At 47.4% G+C, this 19438-nt stretch overlaps 1 protein-coding gene across 3 annotated transcripts in view; it reads left to right on the forward strand.

The window, feature by feature from the left end:
- The window catches only part of LOC144179583 (alkylglycerol monooxygenase-like), a 167573-nt gene that overhangs the window by 109689 nt on the left and 38446 nt on the right, over positions 1-19438 (forward strand). For all 3 annotated transcript variants that reach the window (XM_077707994.1, XM_077707995.1, XM_077707993.1), the window contains one exon: positions 13442-13572. In XM_077707994.1, the coding sequence (XP_077564120.1) occupies positions 13442-13572 (131 nt within the window). The remainder of the gene's footprint in view (positions 1-13441; positions 13573-19438) is intronic.

The raw sequence follows: 19438 nt of genomic DNA on the forward strand, positions 1-19438 counted from the left end.
ACTAGAAATACGAGGGTTCATCAAAAACAACGGGCTACCCGCGATATCGCCGTGTTTCAGCCTTGAGTGTGAGGTGCGGTGCGTGCTTGAAGTGACATTTGGGACTCATTGCTGCACTATAAAACGCCGAGTTATTGTTGCTATTGATAGTGAGCTTGCGAGCGGCAGGGGTGGGACAATGGACACTGCAGAAGTGGCGGCGCAGGCTGCATCACCGCCATATGTTCATGCAGTTTCCGATAGCGGGACTGGCTATTATCGCACGCTAGTAATAATGGTTCATCTATCTGAATTGAAATTTAATGCCAAAAGGGAGGTGACTAAACATACCACTACTGTAATTACGATCGTTGTGAACGCCCTTCTTGGGGCTTGAAATGGGAGGGCTGGTGGGGTGCGACGACTGTCACCTCGCTTTGCGCAACTTTTGCCGTGGCCCTCAGTTGTGCGTAACGCCGTGTCTGGGATTACAAACATAACTTCGGCATTCGCAGGATAATAAAAATTCCTTAAAATTGCTTAGTTTTTCAATTCGATATTTTCAACGAAACTCCGCGTTATCTATGCATACAGCCCAAGAATGTAAAAATGGTTTGAAAGAGGTAGTGTAGTTCATTCCTTGTGATACTCAGGTAGAAAAAACTTTATTGAAAGGCTGTTTCAGTGTTATGTACGGTAAAAACCGATTAAAAAGCGCCCCCCCCCCCCCCCCCCCCCCGAGTGGCCAAAAATTTGATTTTTTAGGCTTCTAAGGTGACATAATAAATGTCGTTCTTCTGCTCCGAATCAAGGTTCTTCTGCTCCAAAATCAAATTTTCGCTGCTCCAAAAGCTGCTCCCAAATCTGGTTCAGCTGTCTCACCCCTGCAGTTCTTTTCTCTTCCCCATGCGCGTTGTAGTGGAGGGCTCCGGATTAATTTGGACCACCTGGGGATCTTTAACGTGCGCCGAAATCTCTTGCTTTTCGCCTCCATCAGAAAAGCGGCCGCCGCGACTGGAAATCGAACCCGCGACTTCGTGCTCAGCAGCACAACGCCTTAGCCACTGAGTCACCGTGGCGGGTTTCTCAAAATTCTGTGCCACCAATTATCTCCATTCGCGTTATTATAGCGATTAAAGGTGGAACTTCCGCGAAATATGAATTTTTGTCGAAATGCAGGGCGTTATATATGCGGTAAACAATTTTGGCATTTCTCATTTCGTATTTTAGCGTTCTTTTGCGGACGTTTCTTGTTTATTCTTCGGTTTTCGGGGGAGAGGTATACGATTAATGTTTTTAATTTTGTCAGATCATTTTGTTAAAATATTATCTTTAGTCTTTTTCTTATATTTTGGTTTTGCGAAATTCTGTCCGACCAATTATCTCCATTTACGCTATTATAACGACTAAAAATTGAACTTCCGCCAAATTTGCATTCCTGTAGAAATGCAGGGCGTTGCACGGTTTTTCGCCTCTTTCGCTATTTTTTATTCTGGATTTTAGAACGTTTTTTTGCAGACTTTTTGTTTATGCTTCGGTTTTGGGGGAGATGTATATAAAACGCATAAAAACGCATGTTTTTGATTTTGTCAGATCATTTTGTTATAATTTTATTTTTTCTATCTTTCTGATTTTGGGGTTTTCCAAAATTCGGTCCCGCCAATAACCGCCATTCGCGCTGAAATGTGGAACTTACGCCAAATATGCATTTCTAGGGAAATACCGGGGGATCTTTAACGTGCACCGAAATCTCGTACACTCGGGCGTTTTTGCTTTTCTCCCCCATCAAAAAAGTGGCCGCCGTGGCCGCTTTTTTGATGGCGGAGCATGGTGGAGCTATGAGCCACGGCTTCTCGGAGCAGACGATTTGGAGCAGACGATTTTTAGTCGCCTTGTTGTTGGTTCGCTCTCGGAACAATAAATACACAAAAGGTAGTTTAAAATAGGTTTAGTCGTTTAAAATGTGTTTACAAAAACAGTTGCGGAAAAGTCAACCCAAAGCCCGCCTACAACAGGAAGTACGTCACAATAAAACGGACGCAAAGCGGACGTTTTCAAAACGGACAAACACAAGAATACCGCCCCTGGATTGAAAAAAAAACAATGTGTCGTCGGGAGTAACGCCCTATCTAACACCGCACGTGTTTTGTCGGGCGTGCCACAGGTACACTAGTACTCGGTCCGTTGCTGTTCCTGATTTGTATTAACGACCCGCTGTATGACATTACTAATAACATACACCTATTTGCGGATGATTGTGTGCTGTATGCCGAAATTACGTCTAAGCAAGACCAATTTAACTTTCCAATTGTGGGGTAAATGACATTCATTTGCATTTTGATATGTTAAGCGACATTTTCCAACACCAGTTTTCAATGCGGATAAGCTCAGATTCTAAGACCTTATCCGCATTGAAAACTGGTGTTGGAAAATGTCGCTTCACTTATCAAAATGCAAATGAATGTCATTTACCCGACGTGCATGCCCTGTAGTTTATAATTACACTCTCTATGGCTCATCTTTACAAACCAAAAAATTGTACATATACTTGGAGTTCGTATTACCAGCGATTTAGCTTGTACCGCACGCGTCAGCAAAGTAATTGCAAGCACTGGTAGATGGCTGGGTATCTGCAGCGTGCGATGAAACTCTCCCCTTCAAACTTAAAACTGCTAGCCTCCGCCCAAAATTTGAATACCCCGCCGACATATGGGACCCACATTAATGTTATCTTATCGACAATATAGAGGCTATCCGAAACCGTGCAGTTATATATATATATTCACTTTCGCCGATTATTTATCATTTACCAGTGCCACTAACCTGAAATCGCGCGCAGCCCTTCCTCCCCCTCAACCACTGTCGGAAGCTCGCAAGGCTGGCGTTATTTCTCAGGTTTCACTATTCATTATCACCCAATCAAGTCGTGGCAAAAACGATTCACAAGTTTCATACCCTCACCTGCGCACCAACACATTTGCACAGTCATTTTTAATTCGCACTGCCAAAGAATGGAACGATCTTCCCAATCTCGTGGTATCCACCAAAGACCTTGCCTTGTTTAAATCATTGCTCATGGCGCTCGGAATGGTATAATGTGCTTGTGCCTCGTTTCTTTCTCGTCTTTCCTTTTCTTCTCTGCTTTTATTTTCTTTACTTTTTTGTTCTTGTTATTTCTTTCTTCATCGCTCTCGTTGAGTGCAGCTGGAGTACTACTGCAGTGTTGCATACTCATATTATGTTGCCATCTGCTTTTAGATCGCATATACGGATCCTTTGCTCGTTGTCGTCAGATGAATACCAGTTGTTCGTATTTTGCACAACTGTACTACCGTGATTTGCGCTACACCCGTTTCAATACTCATTACTTCTCGATGTAAAACGCGTTCTGCTATATCATCTTTTCCTATCAATTATTTTTGAATCTGTCTGAAATTTTGTTATGATGCTCGAACCTCTCCCCCCCCCCCCACCTCGTTTATTGTACTAGTCTACCACTTATTGTACCACCCCTCACGCACTTTACCACAGAGGCCCATGAGGTATGAAAATAAATAAATTTCGCGGGGCCACCGGTCATGTTAGTAGTAGTATACATATACAAGTAGTATACATTCAAAATAAATTTGGCCGAGGTGAAATTTGACGGCAGTTGGCCTTCAAGAGCAATTTTTTTTTATCTCTCATATTCTTGAAAATGTAGCGGCCGGGAGAGTTTGCAGAAAATAGTTTCATTTTACAATCACTTCCAAAATAGCTTCCATTTTCAAAGGCAGGTGAAACAGGGGTCGAACCCCAACTGGTCGAATTTTTAAGAACAATGGGATCACAGAAAAACTTAAGGCAGCGCGTTAAACTCAATACGCATAAGCATTTGTGTTGTGATTGCACTACGAAAGCAGCGGAGAAATGGCGCAATGCGTGGCAGATGAGTCAGCCAACAAGCGTGTGTGAGGTCGCAATTGCTCCGTTCCGTTTGTGGGCGGGTGGGGGGAAGGGGGGGGGGGGGGGGGGGGGGGGGGGGGGGGGCGGGGTGCTCCGTCTTACTCGATTTCGCAAATAAGCAGTGTTTTCAGACATTGAAACTTTACAGCGAACGGTGTTCCGATAATTGTATGCGTACAAACTGTTTCTTCGCAACACGAATTTCTCGAAATCGCGCCATTACTATTCCGTCTCACATTTGTGACACAGGTTTATTGTAAGCAATATTCAGCCTCGAAAGGTACTGCGTTTGGCGAACCCATTATTTAGATCTTTTGGGGCGTCTTAACCCGCAACTCTCCTCAGTGTGTCGATTCGTCTCGATTGTCAAGTCTCGATTCGTGCTTGACCGGCGCCTTATCCTTGGCGCGAAAAATTATTATTTGAACTTTTATATCGGTTTATCACCCTTAATATGGCCTTCACGCCGCGCTTCTTCTCTATCTGAAGCCTTTCTCTTCACGGCCGCTTGGTTTGTGCCGGAGTGGCTTGCATGCCCGTCGTTTCTCTCGCTTCGCCGCACCCGAGATGGATTGAACCAACGGGGACAGAGGGAAAACGTGTTGTCCTTCAACGAGAACAACAGAGGCAGTGAGAAAATATCCGCGATGAAAGTCAGCAGCCTGCTAATAATACGATGTTTCCTTCCTTACGCTGTTCCAAGGATCCTGCAAAACAATTCCGGGCTGCCTGTTAAAGCATTTTTAATCAATATTTCTCTGAAACGATCGAGAGGCTGCGTTTCAGTAATACCACTGCACATACATAAGCCACCTTCCAACTACGCATGTTCAAATTGTAAAAGGCATGCCGACGGCGACCCGGACGTGTGTCCAGCCGGCCACGCCTACATTTGCTGTGGACCGGCGGCACCTGTGCACATAGGCCCGTGGCTGTGGGGGCAGGCTGCCCCATAGAGAATCTCCACACGTTGCTTCTGACGGCACGGACGCGCAGGTGTGGAGGGACACGCACGATGCACGCACCGATGCGACGGCGTATGACGATGTTGGCGCAGCTGCTACGGCGCTTCCATTACCGGAAAGTCGGGCTAGGTCATGGAGGAAAGAAAGGCATAGGAGAGGCCCCGTAGTACCCGTAGTGCTAAGCGGTGCGGAAGTCGAGCGGCTTTTGACGGCCATATCCGAGAGCAACATTACAGCGGCGAAAGGCCGGCCCACCGAGGCCCCACGTCACGGCGCGGCACTGCGGATATCCAGGACCAGTGGTTTACAGGCAGAGTTACTTGATATAGGAGTTGCGAAACTCCCCATAGGCCCCATGCATCAAAAAGTGGCCATACGATTGGTCCACTGCTTTGGATCTTGTTTTACAGTGGCGCCATCTGTTGGTGACAAAATAAACTATACAACGTGCTTCGCCGCTCGACGACCTGGGCGAAACATGGTATTTGAGTGCTTACGTAAGCTTGTTATGCCAAATGAGCCCAATGTGTTCAACTTTGCAAGTGTTTTATATACATACGAAGCAAGAGTAGTAAAAAGAAATGCTACCGTTGGGTCAACCGTCGCTTGCGCACTGTCGTCTGCTGCGCGTCATCTTCGGTCTTCTGTCGGCAAAAAAATGAATTAAAAGTCGCTTTGACGGCTTTATGCAAGCTGAAAAGGATTATTTAGAGCCGCTTGATCGGCTACTGGACTAGTTTTGGCATACAATGTGCTGTAGGCCAAACGATAACTGCAAATTTAATACTTCAGGCCGGACCGGACCCGCACAAGCGCTAATTGGTCGAGGCAGTTGCGCGTACGCAGAAACAATCGCAACCTAAAAACCGGAGTTCAGATAGCAATAAATAACTTGCGAAAGCACAAAAATAAAGAATTAAGCACCTTTAAATCGAATTTCAACGTTAAATTGTCAGTTTGAATAATTAGTATTATTTTTTGATAGTGCGTGCGGCGGCCGCGGTGGCGCCACCGTATGCACGATCCAAAGTGGCGGGGGTCGATCCAGGTGCCGGTCGTTTTTTGAAGTTGAGTTTCGCAACTCCTTACATCGAAGAGCTCTGGTTGACAGGAGCAGACTGAACATACGACAGGGGAAGCGAGTCAAGGCATCGGATGATGTGGCGAGTGCTCGCATAATGATAGAAAAAAAGACCCCTGAAAAAGGTCATGATGACAAAACACTAGTTTGATTCATTAAAAATACTGCTTTGTCCCCATAACAATGATAGCTATTTTATCGGAAACGCAAAAAATAATTCAGATATTCAGGAAAGCAGATGAGGTAGTGGCGACTTAGCAGCCAACTTTCCGGCGATATTTCTGTGTCGCCACAGAAACTTACTGAAGTAGCGTAGAAAACCTGGCGAGTTGGTACAGGTTGATCTTCACAGCGCACAAATAACGGGACAAAAAAGAGAATAACACTGGACAGCGCTTGTCCAGTGTTATCCCTCCTTTGTCCCGTTATTTGTGCGCTGCGAAGATGAATCTGTTGCACAGAAACTTGTTTCTGGGTCATTCCACGCCAAAGGAGATCCGACAATTTTTTAATCTTCCGAATATGCTTCATAAATTTACCTTACAGTGGCTTCCAAAGACCTGCAAAATACATATAAAGTGACGCATTTTAAAAATTTTTACCAAGGAACCGTTACAGGTTACGATGGCGTGTGTGAGCAGCTATAATCAGAGGCTACGTTGCCGTAAAAAATAAACGCCGAGCAAAGCCATTTTCCACGCGAATACACAGCGGGAATCAGAGAAAAATCGTCAAAGTTTGGTAATTTTTTTCGTCAACTTTTAATCAAACGATCGCAACAAAAAGTTTTGTACTGCTTTTCTAGGACGTCAAAATTTATTTATTTGAAAATTTTCAAATTATAAAGCCTCGCAGCTTGGTCTTGGTAATAAATGAATAATAATGAAATTTTACCAAAACTGCCCCTAAAGGGGACCACAAACGGCTATGTGGGCAACGATGTACGGCCTTTCAAGAATACGCAAAAGATAGCTCAATGTTATTTCTAAAGCATATAAAAAAAAATGGAAAACTACTTCCTGTTATTGCGGAGAAAACATTTCTTGAAAAGGAGTCCTCGCAGGAGGCTCTGCGGTACGCTCGTCCGTAGCGACGCTGGCCATCCTTTTCCAATACGTTACAACGATGACGGTAATGTTCGCGGGCACATGAGGAAAAGCCCTTTAATGCAGTTTTTCACTTTATTAACCTATGTCGACATGTCCTACTGAACCACTTCAACAAAAGAGGCAATTTCAGCCCTGCAGGTTCAGTGCGCATGTTTTAAAGCCGGCGTGCTTGTCAATTCATGCCACTGTTGAAGCGCAGTATGGCGGTTTCAGTGTTGCACTGAGTACATTTGTTCGGTGGTAGAACTCGACGGGATTTTCGCTGAGATGCATCCTTGTCCTTTTGGTGCTAGATGGTGGTATTGGTAAGTTTGATGGTATTGTAAGATGGTATTGGTAAGTTTAAAAGCCACACTTGCAGCAACTGAGGCAATTGTCCTAATGGATTTTGTCGAAAATTATAACTTCATTGTGCAGAACGCCTCACAGTCTTACCATCGGAACGCCTCCCAAGCTACGATTCACCCCATTGTTGTCTACGTTGGAAGCGATGTTCCCGAAGCTGATTCAAACTCTTGCTCTTGTGTTTCCTACGTTGTCGTATCTGACGCCCTGAAGCACGACAAGGCAGCCGCCCATGGATTTCAACGGCATTTCCTGCACGAACTCAGGCGAAAAAAGAAAACCTTATATTAATACATTATTTCGTTAACGGTGCGGCATCGCAGTATAATAATCAGAAGAACTTTGCGAATCTCGCCTTTCACAAAGAAGACTTCGGACTGGAAGCCACGTGGAATTTCTTTGCGACTTGTCACGGCAAGAGTCCTTGTGATGGCGTAGGGGGCACGCCGAAAAGGCTGGCTAGCAGAGCCTGTTGTCTGTGACGATGACGTTAAAAAAAACACAAACATATGCACTTTTGATGAGCTAAACAACTTATTTACTGTAAGGAACGCAACGTTATACAAATGGTGCTTCTTCATTGGGGCTTGGATGGCGACTGCCGCTGTTTCGCCGCTCACGCGGCCGGGCAAAGTTCCGTTATAAGAGTCCGCAGTGCAGCGAGCATCCCAGAGATCCGGGGAAACGTAAACGCACCACGTGCTTGAGAGCCGGGGGCCGTATATGCAGTTTCGTCTGGCGTTCTGTGCGCGACACATTCCCCCCCGAAATGACTCCGTCATTTGCGTTTAGCTACATAGTTCCAATGGGTACAGCAGTTGAACGGGTCTTCGGAGAACTGTTCCCCCAGGCAGTCGTACTTCACATGATCGGACCTTTCCGTCACGACCAGAAAGTGTCGTTTCAACGGTTCCCATTTTCCACATCTGTCTGGGCTGCATTGTTTTGCTCAACAGCACCAAATCGCCTGGTTTTAGTGGTCTGGGTGTGTTTCCTTGCAACTAAAAGTTCCGTAGTTCTCTCAGGTATTCTGTCGCCCATCTCTTCCAGAAATGGTTCAGCATTCTATTCCTATGAGACAATGTTTGCTTCAATTGGGAAGAAGAAAGTGCCGTTACCTCCTGGCGCTGTACGTTAGGTAGCGATGTGAGCCGTCTTCCAGTACAAAACAAGGCTGGAGAAAGTGGCCGAGGTTCGTTGGGATCGCTTAGACATGTGTGAGGGGGCGCGAATTTAGCATTGCCTCTACTTCGTTCAGCGTTGTGCACAGTTCTTCAAATCCGAGGCTGCTCGTTCCTAGCGTCTTTTTTAGAGCCTGCTTAGTGAGTCTGACCAAGTGCTCATAAAAACCGCCCCACCATGGTGCGCGCTCTACAATGAACTTCCATTGTATGCGAAAGTTGGCTACAAAGTTTTTCACCTCTTCGTTTGTAATGACTTCCCAGAGTGTGGCCAGATCTCTACTTGTCTTCTTGAACGTGAAGGCATTGTCACTATAAATAGTGCTCGGTAATCCTCGTCGAGAAATGAATAGACGGAAAGCCAGCAGAAAGGAGGCCGCCGACATGTCGCTCACCAACTCGAGGTGTATTGCCCGGGTGACACCCCGTGCGAAGAGCACGATGTAAGACTTTGTACTCGTCGCTCCTTCAACGAGAAGAGGGCCGGCAAAGTCGACACCGGTCACCTCAAAGGGAGAGGCCCGGGTGATGCGGTCAGTCGGAAGGGGGGCGGCCACTTGGCTTGCTGGCCGCGAATGAAAACGTTGGCACGTTATGCACGTCTTTATGGTTCTCTTAACCAACTGCCTTGCTCCAATCACCCAGAAGCGCTCTCTCACTTGCGTCAGTGTATCCCGGATGCCTGCGTGCAACACCTGTTGGTGACACTGCAAAACTAGAAGGTCCGCCACTTTACTATTCTTGGGTAAGACAGCGGGGTGCTTCTCGTTGTATCCAAGTTGGCTACGCTGAATCCTTCCCTCAGCTCTTAAAATGCCAACTCTGTCAATCATCAGTGACACATGTCTCAAATGTGAGTCAAGGGGAATTCCTATTCCTTGGGCGACACATGCAACTTCTCTTGGGAATCCCCCCTTTTGCTCCCGACGTATCCAGTACTCCTCAGTCTGATTCAACTCGTCGGCTGTGAGGGTTCCCAAGTCGGTGCTTTGTCGTTTAGTTCTAGTGATGAACCGAAAAACCCATGCCGTGACTGATTAGCTTCGAGTATTTCCCGTAGTGATCCAAATCGATCACAGCCGACTCAGCAGTTGGCGATGTCGTCGCTGGCAATGACCTAGTTTTCTTCCTTTCCTCTAGTTCAATTTCACCGAACTTCGCCTCCGGAACCACTGGGGGCCAGTCCGACTCTGTGCGACAAATCCGCGGTGCTCCGTTCCAACAGCACGTTCGTGGCCAGTTGCGCGGCTGGGATCCCGCGTGTTAGAAAATCCGCTGGATTTTCCTTTCCCGGACAATGTCTCCATATGAACTTGTCCGTGAGGTGTTGAATTTCGGTGACTCTGTTGCGTACGAACTGCTGCCAGCGGTCGGAATTTCCATGGATCCAGTGGAGCGCGATTGTTGAATCCGACCACAGGCAGACGTTGGAAGGCTGTTCCTCGAGGGTTTTCAAAATGTAGCGACACAATCGAGCAGCAAGCAGGCATGCCATTAGTTCAAGTCTCGCCAGTGTAATTTCCTTGACTCGCGCCACCCTTGACTATCTTATCAGGATTGTCAAGCTTGTACCGTTTTCACCCTCGACGGTGAGGTAGGCGACCGCTCCGTATGCCAGCGGACTGGCATCGGCGAAAATGTGAAGGCAGTCTGTCCTCCCTCCGTTTGTTTGAGACCCGCAGTACCGTGGTACTTGAACCTCGGAAAGATGTTGGAGTCCGTCTAGCCACTCCGTCCAGGCCGCCGCGATGTCGTCAGGTAACGTGTCGTCCCTGTCTATGTTTCTCCGCCGCAGCTGTTGGAATAGGATCTTGGCCCACACGATGAAAGGAGAAAGCCACCCCAGTGGGTCATATATCCGCGCCGTTGTTTGCAGCATGGACCGTTTTGTGGGTGGTTCTACTTCACGAAGGCGATCCGTGCATGGAGAGAACGTTAACTGGTCAGCACATGGGTCCCACGTAAGTCCCAAAACCTTCTGTACTCCCGACAGATAGCCGAGATGAATGGCGGCCCGGGAGTCACGCTGGAATTGCTGGCGTAGCATTTCGCTGTTGGGCGACCATTTGTGCAGTTTCATTTTCGCCGCTTCAAGCACTTCCGTCGCATCGTTGTAGAGTTTCATTGCTGCTTCTTCGCTTTCAGCCCTTGTTACCAAGTCATCCCCGTAAAGACTGTTCTTGATCCGACTCGCAGTTTGAGGGTACCGTTCTTCGCATTTCCCCAAGTGGCGTTGCAGCGTTGCAGAAAGCAGAAATGGGCTAGCCGTCGTTCCGAAAGGTACACGGGTCATGCGCGAAGTCGCAATCGGTGGAAGTGGTTCACCCGGTTTTGGTGTTGTCTGAAACCACAGAAAACGCAACGCGTCTCTGTCCACCGGTCTTATGCCAACCTGTAGAAATGCCTGTTCGATATCCGCAACCAGCGCGACTCGGTGTCTTCGGAAGTTGAGCAGTAGAGCGACTAAATCGGCGGTCAGGTTCGGCCCGCTTTCCAAGTTGTCGTTGAGTGATTTTGCTGAATTATTGTGCAATGATGCGTCAGAAACCACCCGAAGCTTGTGGGAGTCACGTACAACAGCCTGATGTGGCATATAGTAAACGGCATCGGCTTCACTCATGCTGTCTTCGATAAGTTCTGCTATTCCCAGGCGGTCGTAGTTTCTGATCACTGCGTCGTAGTCCTGCCACAAGTCTGGGGAGTTTTGAAGGCGCCTTGCCAAGGGCTGTAGGCGCTTCAAGGCTATTTCCTTATTTGGTGTAGCGACGTTATTGGCTTCCAAGGAAGCGCCACCACGTAACGACCGTCCACTCGCTTGACGGTCTCCTGGAAAAATTCGAGGGTGGGATGTGGGCTCTTCGTTTCCTCGATGTCGTTCACTCTAATTGATTCCAGTGTCCAGAACTTGGTCAGCACACCAGCCGCATTTCTTTTGATGACAGACGTTCGCAGCGTGATTGTTTACGGGCACTGGGACGACGCATAACTCCCCTCCACCGGTCCCTGAATACTCCAGCCGACCGCCGTCTCCACTGCCCTCAGCTTTCCTTCGAGCTTAGTGGTCCGGCCCGTTGTGAGCCGCTAGAAGTGATCTGATCCGATGAGCAGCTCGATACATTCTGGGCCACTGACGTCAGCCACATCGTAACCGAGGGCCGTGAGACGGTCGGTCCACATACTTGGTGGTGAAGGGAGAATTTGGTCACAAATTATATATACATCGTTCTTCAGAGCATCTAACTCAAGTTCTTTTCTTTGCAGTTTCACAGCCACTCTCTTATACAGTTTCTCATCTTGGTGACCTCCGAAGACACCAGCTGTAAGCTTCTCGCTTCCGAGCAATTTGCATCCCAATTTCCTCGACGTAGCCGACGTTATGTAAGAGCATTGACTACCGCCAACGGATAGGATTCGCACCTGAGCTCTGGAAGCCTCTCCGCAACACCAAGCTGTCGCAGTTTGGAGAAAAACCGTCGGTTTGGGGAAGGTTTCACTTTCTGTGACCGCAGCCTCAAGAGTCACGTGCGCGTTGCGACGGGGTTGCTCGTTTCTCTTGCATTCGCCCTTGCTTACGTCGGATCGCACATAGTACTAGCATGTCTCTTATCACACTTGGTACAGCGAACGTTTGCCCTGCATGCGCGGGCCTGATGACCTTTCTTCGCGCACCTGAAGCACCTTCCTTCGGACTGCAAAAGCCTTTTCTTTTCTTCTATTGTTTTTGTTCCTCCGCAGTGTTGCGTCGTATGGCCGTTAGTTTTACAGAAGAAACACCATTTTTGAGTTGCATTTTGGTGTAGCACTGCAGCTGATGTAGCATGTTTTTGTTGGTCTTTTGCGTGCGATTTGGAGCCTCCTTTGGTGTTGTGCCTCGTAGGCAGTTTCACGTCCATGCATTGATTGCAGTGCAGCAAGGTTTTCTCGGCTTTCCACTTCAACTCGCAGGAATGATAAGAGCCTTGAAAACGTGCAAAAGGTACCCTTCTCTTCTGCATCCATCGTTGGCGATGAACCGTCTGGGTTTGGCTGTGGTTCGGAGGTAGGGCTGCCTGTTTCCACTACGCCCTTTCGGCTGAAGTCCAGCAAAATATCTCCCGGAATCGCTCTCTGCAAGATGGGAAGCCACATACAGGCGAAGGTGCCGAGTTTTCGGCCGAGGGTCTCGAGTCCCATAATATGCGCTGACACAGTGTCGTACAGACGACGAAGGCCACGCACATCATCCGAGGCGCGCACAGGCTGTATGTCGATGAGCTTGTTCATGTGCTCCTGCATTAGGAGCTCTTCGTTGCCGAAGCGTTGTTTCAGAAGCTGCATCGCGTCAGTGTGGCAACGGGATGTGGCCGGCAGACCGGTCAGCATGGCAGCTGCGTCACCTGTCAGGGATGCTTTCAGGTAGTGGAACTTGTCCAGTGTGGAGAGATGTTCGTTTTTGTCCACCATCTGCTCGAACAGCTCCCAGAAGGACTGCCACTGATGCCACCGTCCGCTGAGCTTGCCCAGCTCGATTCTTGGTAATTTTGCGTTAATCCGTTTTGACGTCGTTGGTTGAGATTCTTCACTGTTCGTTGGTCCTGTTGCTTGAGTTGTTGTTTAATTGATCTGGAGAGTCTTGCCTTGGGTCGCCAGCCGTGCCAAGCACTGGACGATGCGGTCCTTGTATTCCAATAGTACTTGGCTGTATTGCCGTTGATGCCAGCTAGTGCTACTGCTTTTGGGACTAATTTGGGCAGGTTATGAAGCCGTTCATTTTTCATGTTTTTGTTGTGGAAGTGAATCGAATACCTTCCTCCTCAACTGATTTCAGGTGTTGTGCTGTTTTTCGCGTGCTCGCAGGCGGTGCCCATTTTTGTTGCCTTCCTCGCCATCGAACTGATCTTCAACTTCCTGCAGAAGAACAGTGACCGGTTCCAGCTCGACGACGGCCTGACCTCCATAAGCCAGGGCATAATTCAGGAACTGTCCCGGTGAGTGTTTACAGGCATGCACTCTATCGTAGAACATGACTTGCAGTGTATCTTGGTGTACTCGCTGTGAGTATCGTGTGATAAAGCGAGCCAGTGTGATATGTGATGACATGAGCGCCAGGACGTCCTCGGAGCCAGCTAATGAGGATGCACGAGCAAGTAGAAAACAGCCAACCACAGACTTTAGTGCAGTTTTGTGCCAAAAAACCGGCGAATGGTGGAGCGCAGTTTGTCTGTTTGTCATTTATTGACCACCACATCACCGGGTCACTCTGCAGCAGTACTCGTAGAAGAGTTCCGTTCTGGCCTGTTAGTTTTATGCACTTAACCATCGATTGGGCGAACTCCACTGAACGCACGTTACCCAGTGGTGCCACCATCAGTGATGATGAAAACTGTGCGAATGATGACCGAAGAAGGCGAGTAGACACACCTGGCGCAGTGGTGGCACTACGTGCCACGTGATCACATGATCCCCGTCTGCGGCCGTGCTCCTGCGCAGCGCACACGGCAGCCTTGTATTGAGGGCGATGGTCTCTTTTGGGTATAAAGTGAAACGCGAACATTTTGGTCCGCCTGTGTCATTGGAATCAGCCACAAGTTTCAGTGGTAGTTCTGCCTCCTAGTATGGACCTGGGTCACTGACAATTTAAGAGTCGAAAGTAGCACCAGTGGTGCCCAACAAGGCACTCAGCCACCAATTACAAGTGTCACCTGGAACCATCAATAGCTAGTGACCCAGCAGGGATCCACATACCTAGGTTGGCAGGCTCGCTGACGAGTGCACTCACTCACCATCCATGAGTCGCATCAAGTGAGTATGTAGTGGGTGAACCTTGCCATCGCTCTGGGCTGGTGAGTGCGAGTGGTGGCACGAGGGGTAAGCAGAGAATGCTGCGAATGGCCACTAATAGATTTCCTCTTCCACTCTCGCCACTTGGGACTGTGAGCGCAACTCCCCACTCACCACTAACCACTCGCAAGCAACCTAACTATCTTTCACCTGTGGGTCACCAGACCCGGAAGATAGGAAGAGAGCTAGCTGAACAGTGAGATGGAAGAGAGAAAAAAGTGGGCTAGAATGGGAGGGGTAGGGAGGTGGAGGGGTGAAAGGAGGGCATGTGGGGGAGTGGAGATGGGGAGAGGAACGGCTAAGGGAAAGAGGCATGCAAGGGGAGAGGTGATATTGGAGAGGAGGATTGATTGAAGGGGAGGAGGAGAGAAAGGAGAAACAGGGGTAAAGGGGAGAAGGAGAAGGAGGATTGGGGGAGGCGACACAGGCAGGGAGGAGAGTGGAAGACGAGAAGTGGAATGGGAGGGGAGGCACAACGGATATGAGAGAGAGGGAGGAGGGCGGCTTTGTAGAAAAGGTGGAGTAAACACCATCTTTTACGAAGCAAGCAGATACAAGGGGATTTTAGGGCCCGTGGGGATCCTGGCGCCTGCTGCCACTGCGCGACTGCTCAGTTTGTATCGTCGCACAGCGTTTTCCCCCTCTCTTCCCGAAAGGCCGGCTCACCTTGGTGCCGCTGTGTAGAGAGAGTGTAGAGAGTGGCATTTGCGCAGCCCGCGGCTATAGAAAGTAGGATAAATTTAATATGTAAAGGCAGAGGCAACAAAGCCAGTATTGATTCACACAGATTACTCACAGTAGCGTAAGTGGTGTACAGATTCATATTGCAGGCGATAAAATTAGATATTCAAGCACGGATGGAAGAAAATGAAATCCTTGGGGAACTGCTGAATGGATTTGGTGGTTGAATGGATTATGGTGATTCAATGATAATTTGTTCATGATAACAGAATGTATTGAAAGAGCTAAAGCATAGAATAGACCATTATGGATTACGTTCTCAGACATTAAAGGGGCATATGACAACATAAACAGAGAAATGCTGAAACTCCAGGGATTAGATGACAAGTTAATATAGTTCCTTATAGCAATCTATAAAGATAACAGAGTGCAACTGACATGGGAAGGACAGAAATGCGCACAGCAGGTCAACACCCATGGGGACTGAAACAGGGATGCCCTTGGAGCCCAATACTGTTTATGCTTTACATGGGAGGGTTAGAAAAAAAAAAAACTACTAGAAGGAAGTCAGTTAGGGTTCAACCTAATGCATTTGTTGCAAGGTGAAGTGGTAAAATAGCATATTCCGAGAATGTTATACGCAGACAAATGATTTTTTTAGCTGATTACCGGGCCGCTATGCAACGGCTAATAAATATTAGTGGTGAGGAAGCCACCGACCTTGGGTTAAATTTTAGCGCAGAAAAATCGGGAATAATGGTTTTCAATGACACTAGCACTGACGCAGTGACAATCCAGCATGGCAAATTACCCAGAGTCAAGGAAGATTAATATTTGGGAGTGCGGGGAAACGAAGAGGATAACTACTTGAGTACTCACGAGGAGCAGCTTAAGGGTAAGGGAAAAAAAAGCAAAACGCAGCTATAATGAAGCATAGAGCTCTGTGGGGGTATAACAAATATGAAGTAGTGAGAGGAATGTGGAAAGGAGTAATGGTTCCGGGTCTCACATTTGCGAATGAACTACTCTGCTTAAAATCAGACACTCTAGCAGGCCTTGAAGTGAATTAGAGAACGGTAGGCCGTTTGACCTTAGGAGTGCATGGAAAAACAACTAACGAAGCAGTTCAGGGAGATGGGCTGGGCTTCCTTTGAAGTTCGAGAAGTGCAGAGTAAATTATGTTTTGAGAGGGGTTTGAGAGCAATGGATCAGCATAGCTGGACAGCTAAGACATGCAAAGCGTGGATGCGCAGTGGCTAAGGCAGACTAGAAGGCTAACGATGAAATACGGAAAGGGCAGTGGAGTATTCAGGACATCCAAGGTAACCAAAAAAGAGGCAAGGCAGATAGAAACGAATAAATGGAGAGAAAAAATGGAAACTAAAACGTCGTTAAAGATGTACAGGGCTGATAAATTGAACATCAGAAGGGAAAATTTCTACAATAATTCCAAGGGCAGTGCTTTGCTTTTTGAGGCTAGAGCGGGTTGCTTGCGAACTAAGAGCTTTGTGGGGAAGCATTCACGAAATGATGGGGTATGCGTGGTCTGCCGAAAAGAAACAGAAACTATGCTGCACATAGTGTTAGAATGCAAGGGTATCCATCCAAATTTACATGAGGGAAATATTTGGCTTCCAGAAGCCCTAGGATTTAAGGCTAGCACAGAGGGAGTTAACTTCAAGGCTATCGAGGCTACGAAAAGAAGATTAGAATGCTGGTGGACAAAAAGCAGAGAGGGGAAGATTGCCTATAGCTACCACCCGTAATTTTGTGCCTAATAAGTTTTTTGTGCCTGCCCTAAGAGCAGTGCTAGTGTTAAACGAAGAGTATAAAACATAGTTATATTAGTTTTTTTTTTGGTAAGATGACACGTCATCGCCCCGCTACAAAGGGAATACCACTAGGGAATGAAGCCAAAGGGAATGTCTACATTGTCATCGTTCAAAAAGTCGCTTAAAAGTTTTCTGTTTAATTATTAGCGGCCGGTTTATGGGCTTTTTGGAGGCATTGGGTTTTTGGTTATGCAATTTAGATAATTGTATTTTGATTGACTATGTCCGCCATTAAACTTGATGTAATTTTTTTTTCGTTTTTCTTCTTCTTCTTCTTTTCTTCTTTCCTTATTTGCGTTGGTTTTCATTGCTTGATGTGTCACTTAGCTTATAATGATTACTCATCCCATTATATTGTATAATTGATTGCCATTCACTCGTTGCTTGTTTACTTTATCTAATTTATTGATTGTTGTAATGCTTCGAGGGTCCCGTTACAATTTTTAACTTTGGGACCCTCGTCTGTATAATAATATTACTGTACTACTTTTTTTGGGATGAATAATAAACTGAAACTGAAACTAGCAATCATCATCATCAACATCGTCCGGTCATCTCTTCGTTTGGAGCAGAGTCTACGAGAGCTCGCTCTTCATCATTTCGGGAAGTTTTTCATTGCTTCGTTTTGTGGTGGTTTCGGTGCCGCTTCACCATGGGGTGGTACCCCAGTTGTAGAGCTGCATTGAAGCTGAAAGCTACCGAATACGCTATAAAGCATGGCAACCGCGCCGCAAGCAGGCTCTTCAGCATCGACGACTTCAGCGTGCGCTACTGGAGACGGCCGCACGAAAAACTGAAGGCGACCAACAAGACGTGCAAAGTTGAAGGAGTGGTGCACTGAGCTGGCTGTCATTCCAGGTGGCCTAACATCTATGGTGCAGCCTTTGGTCATGTCTTTGAGCAAGCCATTCAAAGATAACGTTGAAAGGCTGTACGCAGAGTGGATGATGGCCAGCAAGCTCTGAGCCGGCCGGCAAGAAAAGGAGACTGCTGCTATGCAGCTGGATATTGGAAGAGTGTGGAACGATCGCTGCAGACGTCGTTGTCAAGGGCTTCAAGAAGGCGGGCATGCCCTGGATGAGACTGACCACTGGTTGGTGTGGGTGGAGACGAGGCCTCTGAAGCCGACGTGGAATCCGGAGGTGACAACGGGGCAACGAGCAGCGATGTTAGCAACACTGACTCGGATTAGGAGTGTTCCCACTTGGGTTCCCCCGATTCTAGGGTGGCCGTATTGCTGGAGGAAGAAATCGCGGCACACCAGGCATGGGAGAGCGTACAGAAGACAAAAGGTTGAGATTGGGAGAAAACGTTTTGATGCAAGAACTGCTCTTATTTAAAACATTACATGTTGCCCTAAGCCCTCACTCACAGTTATATTAGGTGCATTCATTTCAAAGATCAGGTTTTGGGTCCTTGTTGGTGTATTTTGCCAGCGACTGAATTTTTTTAACCCCTCAAGCCCAGTTGTAAAATTGTTCGTTCTTGTACAGAAAGTTCAGCCGCACAAGTAACACTGCACTCAGTGTTGACGGAAGGTTGATGTCCAGGTTGAGCTCACAATGGAAAAAAAAAAAAAAGAAACACGCTCCACTAGAGCCATAGTTCAAGGAAAAAAAAGAGGGCAGTTCCGCGACGCCAGAAATCTCAGTGCAGCCTACATGCACCCATCTCACGAAATCCAAAATACCTGAAGAATTCCAATCTTGTAGTTTCTTTACAATGTTTTCCTTGACAATATTCCGCTTGTGAAATAATGCCTCTTCAAAGCCGTCTTCGGCAAGAAACTTCAAAGCGTTTTTCGGTAAGGGGGATCTAAACTTAACTCTCTTTGTAAAAATTTTTAAGTACCTAAGGTCATAGTTGTAAAATATACTTCTGGGAGGCAGCGCACTTCTGGTTTACAGTCGCCCATCTCATATGGGCATGCTCTGAAGACCCCTTTCCCTTGATCCCCTCAGAAGAGCTCTGGGAGAAGGCGCTGGGCAGCTCGGACTTGCAGACCCAGAAGAGTCTCGCGGAAAGAGCTGCCGTGGTCACCGGCAGGCTGCGGCTGTCGGTCACCGAACGCACTTAACCGGGCTTTTGAATAAAGTGTTTTCTCTCTCTCTCTCTCTCTCTCTGGTTTACCAACTTGCTTGGCGCAAATTTTGAACATCATTGTTTATTGGGGCTCAAAGGTGGGACGGCTAAAGTGGACCTCAAAAACAAGTACTTCTCAGCCAAAGGGGACGTCCGGTCAGCTTACCCAATACCAAACACGGGATGGTGAATTTAGGCAGCGACTGGCCGCAACGAATAAAGTTACCTATGTTCTTCGTGCCTATGTCCACCTTGTACTTTTAATACGGAGGTAAGCCTTGCTTGGAAATCTCTTGGTTATGTATAATAGCTATTCAAACATTATTTAAGCTCGTTTTTACCGCTTGAAAAATTTTCCCCCCGCATAATTATCGCACCGCCTAGCTTCACGCCGATTTTTCCCGAAAAAGAGTGTGAG

This window comes from Haemaphysalis longicornis, unplaced genomic scaffold (assembly GCF_048455015.1).
Source record: "Haemaphysalis longicornis isolate Haplotype H1 unplaced genomic scaffold, Haemaphysalis longicornis Haplotype H1 scaffold_4, whole genome shotgun sequence".
In the NCBI taxonomy this organism is placed as follows: Eukaryota; Metazoa; Arthropoda; class Arachnida; order Ixodida; family Ixodidae; genus Haemaphysalis; species Haemaphysalis longicornis.